The 7,804-nt window shown below is 49.4% G+C and overlaps 1 protein-coding gene and 1 long non-coding RNA gene across 2 annotated transcripts in view; one reads left to right on the top strand and one right to left on the bottom strand.

The window, feature by feature from the left end:
* Positions 1-270: 270 nt before the first annotated feature.
* Positions 271-3,772, bottom strand: LOC143163950 (uncharacterized). The gene is made up of 2 exons (XR_012995999.1): positions 3,684-3,772; positions 271-2,152 (listed from the first exon to the last, which is right to left on the bottom strand). It is a non-coding gene; the product is annotated as an uncharacterized LOC143163950 (long non-coding RNA).
* Positions 3,773-4,025: 253 nt separating this feature from the next.
* PDZRN3 (PDZ domain containing ring finger 3) overlaps positions 4,026-7,804 on the top strand; it is a 148,302-nt gene continuing 144,523 nt past the window's right edge. Inside the window, exon 1 of the mRNA XM_076346662.1 lies at positions 4,026-4,880. Within this exon, the coding sequence (XP_076202777.1) occupies positions 4,164-4,880 (717 nt within the window). The 5' untranslated portion in view covers positions 4,026-4,163. The remainder of the gene's footprint in view (positions 4,881-7,804) is intronic.

Below are 7,804 nucleotides of genomic sequence, written 5' to 3'. Positions count from 1 at the left end.
TATTCTATCAACCTTCTACTTGTACATGCAAAACCCTGAAATCCTAGCTCAACTGCCAAGCCAAAGTCTAACCTCTTGCAAAATACTTAATATAAATGTCATATAAACCATTATCGTAATGAACCATCTCTACTGGGGTTGATATGGACTATGCTCTACCATTACAAGACTGACACTTTATTTGGTCCACATGCACCAGCTCTTCTGTGTATCTTTTATTAATGCAAACTTATATTTCTACCAGCAGTAAAAATAAAGGATTGAGGCACATTTACTTGAATTTTAATAATAGGAGCTACGCACATAGATAAAGAAAAACATGTAAAACATACATAGTACAAGAAAGGTCATAGAATACAGAAACTTTCAAATTTATAACTCTGTACAGTGTTTCAGTGCTTGGCAATGAACAGAATGTTGAGAAGATCTTGACATTTTAGATACATTTTAAATATACTGCACATATTCTAAATACACTAAACATATTTTAAATATGCCCAGGACACTGTGAGTTTCGGTTTCCAAAAGGCTCCAACGCATGAACTAAGTGCATGAGGAAGACCATGTTACATTGGACATGTCCTATTAACCTTAGGGGTTTTGTCAGAATCAAATAAGGCAGAAGAATGACACAGATGATTGCCATGGAGAGGGATTCGACTCTTCCTCTGCGTTACCTAATGGTTTCTACTTTTTTAAAGGCAAACTGATGTAAAAAAAATCAGGTTTCTTGCAAAGATCTCATAATCAAGTGTAAAATGATGCTAACCTTTATGAACAAAAGGCAAATGAAGATGAATAACCAAATTGCATTTGATTTTCTGTGAGACTGGAAACTTCACAGCAGCAGAAAAAAAAACAGACTGAATGAAACCTGCTGCAAAAACCTTAGTTTTGCAGACCTTTGAGAGCTGGCATTGTGTCTGTGCTACGTCCCAAAGCACAAACCGACATGCCCTCACCCTTCTCATGACAGGAGAGCAAAGTTAAATGACAGAGCCCTAATGGTTCAGTAATGGTCCCACCCCAGTACACTACCTCTGATGATGAGAGAACTGACTAAATAAAAATGACCTTCCATAGCTGTGGCAGTGTAATTTCAGCCCTGGTGGCAATCCACTGGAAACCAAACCTCTTCTCAGTTTCAAACCTCAGCCTTTGAAAATAACATTAAAGGCTCACATTGAGAAACTGCTTTTTAAACATTTTTTTCAAGGGAGAACTGAAATGTAAGTGTCTCCAGTAGGGAAAGCTCCATTTGTGCCTTCTCCCGTGGATAACGGCAGCAGGGAGAGGGGAACTTCAATTCCCTGTCAGCACTCCAAACTGTCATCTAAATGCAAGACTGCAGTGGCCTTCAAAAGTTTTAATTTATAAATAAAGTATCTATTCCTACATAAATGTCACATTGAAGTGTATCACAGAATTCAGCACACCATCTGCCTAGCCATGACTCCAAATGAAAATGTTATTCAAGTTCTTGCCCATATTTTCCATCCAAATATTTGTATAGTTTCAAATAGCCTAAGGAACCTGGTACTGACGTCATTCTCATTGAAATCAATAAAAGCTCTGCCTCTGGCTTCAACGGGAACAGCCTCAAGCATCCTGTAGCGACATCTTTGAAATACTAAACCAAAACTGCTACAGCTATCATTGAAGGAAGTAACGTATCTCTATTTCTATTTACAACCATCCTGAATGCACGAGGCACTCGTGTAATGAAGGTCGTAAGACGGTGGTCACACGGGGCACTAATTTAGAGCAGTTATCTTAAAACAGCCTCTTCAGAAATAGTCACATTGACGGATTTCCCCATCAGACGAGGTCTGATACAGCAGCTACCGAAATGAACACCAACGTTCAAGTTGCTCATTTGTACGATGTGCCTCCCCAGACCACGCAATCTGAAGTTTTATTTCAGATAAAATGCCCATGGAAAAGAACAGATGCCGTGACTAGTAACAGCTATCTGAGCTTTTGTGACAAACTGCAAAACAACGGTGTCCTACTGTGAAGCGTACCGACATTACAGACGAAGCATGGAGAATCAGCAGAGTGCGCGGCTGGTGGTCCGGGTGGTTGGAGGGAGGAAAGAGATGCAGCATTGCAGCGAGGGAAATGGTAAGAGAGACTGGTGAGAAGAGGAGTCCTGAGGAGGCAGAGATGAGAAAGAGGAGGAAGAGGAAAAAGGCAGTGAAGCACAAGAAGAAACTATGGGAATCACTGCTACAGATCAAATGGAATAATCAGAAAGTCAGTAATATACATGTATTAATTAAACCTTATCACCATGGCCCTGGACTGCGCATGACCTTCAGATGGAGTTAACAGAAAACCTACATGCACAGTCCTATATTACTTTTTTTTTTTAAAAAAAGGAACAAATCTGTAAAAAATCCCTAGGCTAGGTATATAACCCTAAATACATGCTGCACCCTTTCTTCAGTAGGGTGATGTATACAGCCAAAAGCAACCTTAAGCTTTATGGAACATTAATAATTAGAATGAAATGAGCGCTACAGATCGAATTCATATTTGAAAAGTGAAAACCCTTAATACTAAAAACTACTTGCCTGAGACTGAATTGGGAACACCGTTGTGTAAGCACTAGTCTGTTACCTTCTAAAGGTCACAAACAAACAGACGAATAATCATCCCAGATGTTCAGAAAATCATTTTACCGTGATATAAAAGGCATATGCTAAAGGTCATTTGAAACTGAAATTTCTAGCTGGGCTTCTACTTTGCCACAAAGCGAAACACATTAAAAAACACATACCAATTGAGCTGGTATGTGGCTTTAGCGCACGTGAGAATTCTGCTCCGCCATCCGCAATGAACAAAGCTGTTCTCTTTTATTGCTTTTTTCAGTACTTGAATATCTGCCTTGTAAGAGAAATTGTTTTTGCCTAATGCTATGTCTGGTACTTCAGGTGTGGTCTGGCTAGCTTTTTATAGCATATTCTGGAGTGCTTCTAAATCATCTCCAGGCAGCAGCAGATATCAAAAGCGGTAACCTTGTCTGATCTCCCTCACTAACATCCAAGTGGCATTAATGGGACATTAATAGGCTGTGCGAACACAGAAGAAACGTATCCCTTTTCCGTAAGGATACGAGCAGCACTGGCAGACTGTTCCGTTTGCACTTTTTCTCATCGGGGGCGTAAGGATGTCTCACCAAAGAACTGCATGGTCGGTCCAACGTCTCAGCAGCTCTCCGAGGGCCTGACCCTGGGGGGCAGCTCCAGGCAGCGCCCCTTCCCAAAGTCCCTGACTTCCGCGCGTCCCCAGCCAACGCGCCCCAACGCTCTCCTTTGAGCAAGCCGTCCCGTCTGCTACCGACCGCACGTTAAACGTGACGACAGCCGATACTCCTCCTTCCTCGCCTTGTCTCACCAGAGCCCGCTCGCATCCCTCCGCGTCCCTGCCCGCCTCCTCTCCCCTCTGCCCGCACCCACCTCCCGCCCTCGCCCCGGCCCCTCACCTCCCCGCTCCCCTCCTCTCCCACCGCTTCCCCACGACCGTCCCCTTTCCCCCCCCGGCATTCCCCCCGTCCCTCATGCTCGCCAAGCCTCCCCTGGCCGGGCGGGGGGGGGGGTGTCTCCCCGCCGCAGCGATCCCCTCAGGCACACCTCGCCCGCTGCCCGGCCGCCCCGCCCCATCCCCGGGCTCCCGGTTACCTGCCACCGCACGGGGGGACAGGCCGGAGCCCACCCCGCCCCCGACCTCCTCTCCCCGAAACAAAGGCACCCTTGTCCCTCGCTGCGCCGCGGACCCGCGGGGGGACCCCCGGGGCGTCCCGGGTGGGCGGGGCGGGGCCGGGGCGGGGCGGGCGGCGCGCGGCGGCGCTCTGCGCAGGCGGCGGCGGGGAGAGCGGCCCGCGGCGGCGGCGCGCGAGGAGGGCTGGGGCCGGCGGGGCCGGCGGCGGCGGGGCCGGGAGCTCCCCGTGAGCGGCGGGGACCGAGCGGCCGCGGTGGCTTCCCGGCACCGCTGCGGGCTGGGCTCGGTGCCGGAGCTCCTTCTCGGGCGGCGGGGGTAGCTGGTTGATAGTTATTACTATTTTTTGCCGTCCCGTCTCCGCACTTCGGTTACTTTGGCTGGGCTCTTCCCCCCCCCCCCCCCCCGCCTTTTTCGCTTGTTTTTGGCAAAGCGGAAGGAGGATGGGGTTCGAGCTGGATCGCTTCAACGGGGACGTGGATCCCGACTTCAAATGCAATCTGTGCAACAAAGTTTTGGAGGACCCGCTGACCACCCCCTGCGGCCACGTCTTCTGCGCCGGCTGCGTGCTGCCCTGGGTAGTGCAGCAGGGCAGCTGCCCCGTGAACTGCCAGCGCATCTCCACCAAGGAGCTCAACCACGTCCTGCCCCTGAAGAGCCTCATCCTCAAGCTGGACATCAAGTGCGACAACCACGCGCGGGGCTGCGAGGCGGTGGTGCCGCTGCAACACCTGGGCGAGCACGCCGAGACCTGCGACTTCTCCCCCGCCAAGTGCCGCAACCGCGGCTGCCGCCAGGTGCTCAACCTCCGCGACGTGGAGGCGCACATGCGGGAGCGCTGCGAGGCGCGGCCCGCCGGCCTCTGCGAGCAGGGCTGCGGCTTGATGCTTACCCACGGCGAGCGCCGCGCCGGCGGACACGGCTGCCTGCGCGCCCTGCGCGCCCACGGCGCCGCGCTGCAGGCGCGGGCGGCGGCGCTGGAGAAGGCGCTGAAGAAGGAGGCGCTGCGCGCCGGCAAGCGGGAGCAGTCGCTGCTGTCGCGACTGGCGGCGGCGCAGCTGGAGCTGCAGGTGACGGCGCTGCGATACCAGAAGCGCTTCACGCAGTACAGCGCCCGCCTCGACGCCCTGGCCCGCGCCCGCGCCGCCTCCCCCGGCAAGGTAAGGGCGGGGGGGGGGGGCCGGCGGCGGCGTGCCCGCTCGGGAGAAGTTTCCCCACTCGCGGGGAGAGCGAGCCGGGGTGGTCCCGTCCCCCGCGCTCCCCCTCGGCAGCGGTGTCCGGCCGCGGAGGGGCGGCCGAGCCGCTCGGGAGGCGAGAGACGCGTTCCCGCGCGTGTTTCGGCGGGTTTCTGCGGAAGGGAGGGGCCCCGCGGCGCCCTCGGCCCTGCGTGGGGGCTCTCCGCCCGGCCGTCTGCCCTGCGCCGCGCCGGGGACCGCCGCGCTGGTGCCTGCCGGGGGGGCGGCCGCTGTCTGTGAGGGGGAGTTGTCCTGAGGAGCCCGTCCGGCCCCCGGATCCTTTGAAGTATCTGAGCTTTGCCTTTTAATAGCCGTAATGTACCGGTTTCCATATATATATATATATATATGTGTGTGTGTGTGTTTTCTAATGTGACTGTCATGGGTATCTGGACCCCACACAGCAACTCAGGCATCAAAATACCAAGGTCACGGCATTACTATTTTTTTCTTGGTTCTCTCCCCGAAGAAACCTCTAAAAAGCAAAATTGGAATTTCCATTGCTGGAAATGGTATTAAACCACCAGAAATCGACTCCCAGGAGTAACACAAAGCGGAGTGAATTGGAAGAGGCTGTTGTGACCCAATACTTTCCAGACCCTTAGCTCACCTAGCGCCCCAGAATATGGCTTCCTACAAAATGCAGTCTTTAGGATTAAATATTACGCAACTCAGACACCCTGCCAGCTGTTTATGATCTGAAGCCCTCATCTTTGTAACATCCCTGTCCAAATACAAGACGTCTGCTGTGTACTTGCATTTTTTTCCAGAGTCACACAGGGTTCTTTAAAAGCTCAATTTAGGATGAGAAAAATTAACTTGACTTCAGCCCCTCAGACCATTTATAAAATGACCAGAATCAAAAGCCAGAGCTACAACAATCCCTAAGTTTTAATTGGAATGAGGCTCCCCAGCGAGGGAAGCCCTAGAAGCCAATTATCTTTTAAATGAAGACATTCAAAGTCTTCCCCATGACCTGGAATGTGCTACCACAGACACAGCAGTATTAAACTGTTCAAAACTGTCAAACGTCTGTATTCACACCTTTGGTAATGCTGAGGCTCTGAAAGCTGTGTAAAGGAAACAAAACTCTCTTTTTTTTTTTTCCTTTTTTCTTTTTAGAAATCCAGGGCAAAACAACCCGCCATGTTTTGCTAACTCAAAACAGAAAGAATATTTTAATACTAAAAGTACTGTTTTAACTTCTGGCCATGCTGGGTATGGTGCTGGTTAAAATCTTAGTAACACTATTAAATAAATCGGGGGTTCACATTCATGTCAAGATTCAGGACAGTTCTCTTCTGTCTCCTCCTTTTCCTACAGCCCCCTGTACTCTGCAGTGGCACGCTGCAGAGCTTTCTGCTCCCACAGCGTAGCACACAGCTGCCTCTGCTCCCTCTCGCATTGCTGTTGATAGGAAAGCCCACCATACAGTCCTGCTGTCGGAAATCATCTCACTGAATCTCTACCTCCTCGTCCCTGATCTGATGCAAACAGCACACCTTTATTCTCACGCTGCCTCTCCTTCATTACTTCGTGGCTAGTGTCGATAATGTTGTTTTTGCATTATTTAGCTCTGTAAAGTGTAGTGAGCTGCTATTAGCATGAAAGGTGCTGCTTCAGATAGATGTAAATGTGCATGGTACATAGTTTCCAGCAATACTTTTTATCAAATTTATGGATACAGCTGGCCGAGACGACTGTGCTCGTTTTCAGCCGTATTACAAAAGGCTGTTACACAGTTTTCTGAAGCAGCGTCTAATCTGAAGAAAGCTGGAAGGTGTCATGTCACCACAGACTTGCGGTCTAGCGGTCAATCAATTACATGTCTTTCACAGCATTTTGGGCAGCTTTCCAATACTAACAGCTTTAGTCTGCCCAGCTCCCAAAGAAGTACAATCAGGAAACTTGCATCTTAGTGCACTAGAGAGTTTTTTTAAAAGACCCACGGTAATCACCTAGTGCAGGGGATGCTTTACCAATTTTGGGCTGTGGCATGCTTCCAAGTTTTTACTCTGGGGTTATTTTCTCTGAGACGCTAGCATAGGCTGTGCAGTGCGCGATGCAGATCGTAACACTTAGCAGAGCGTACATACTTGCCTAAGGATTAGGTCCCTGAACACATGGATTACATGTATGATAACGTGGAATAACTTATTTCAATTTCAGGAGTAAGTGCTTATTCAAAGCATGCAGTGCCATTGCTATCATTAGTTAATTATGATCTTTATTCATACTTCATATGTTTTGTTATAAGATGTAATTGTTCACGCTACATTAAAACAGAAGTAGGCCTAGCACTAACAAACTGGGTTCATAGGTTAGATGTGGTGATTGCAAAACTTACTGCAGGATGTTCTGGCTCCTCTGTAGGTGAAGGATCTTCTGACTTCCCTGCCTGACGGTTGCTTGTCGCTACAGATGTAGAACCAATCTAGAATAAAACAGATGACATATCCTCTGGTCAAAACAGAAGAAATGCCCACTTACAGTCCTGTTTGAATGCTTAGTTAAAGGGGAAATATGATATTGAGGGACATTAGGCCACTCGTGGAAGACCCAAATTTGTGGTCTTTTGGCTGGGGCAAACTTTTTCAGTAACTTTGGAGACCCAGATCTGGGTTTGCCTTAGCATAGACTTCCTTTGTGCTACTGGATGAATCACATAGCTTTCCTGTGCTTCGATCTCCCATTTCTGACGTGCGTTTTATAACACTGCCGTAACTATATTGAGGGAAGATGTACATAAAATACGTATTTTATACACACGCTCATCTGTAAATATCTCACAATTTTATAAGTCCCTTAAACAGATGGATGTGCCTTAAGTGACTCCAGTTGTTTTCCAC

The sequence above is a fragment of the Aptenodytes patagonicus genome, chromosome 8, assembly GCF_965638725.1.
Source record: "Aptenodytes patagonicus chromosome 8, bAptPat1.pri.cur, whole genome shotgun sequence".
NCBI lineage: Eukaryota > Metazoa > Chordata > Aves > Sphenisciformes > Spheniscidae > Aptenodytes > Aptenodytes patagonicus.
Note: the sequence above shows the minus strand (reverse complement) of the source record. Positions and strands in the feature narration are given on the sequence as shown.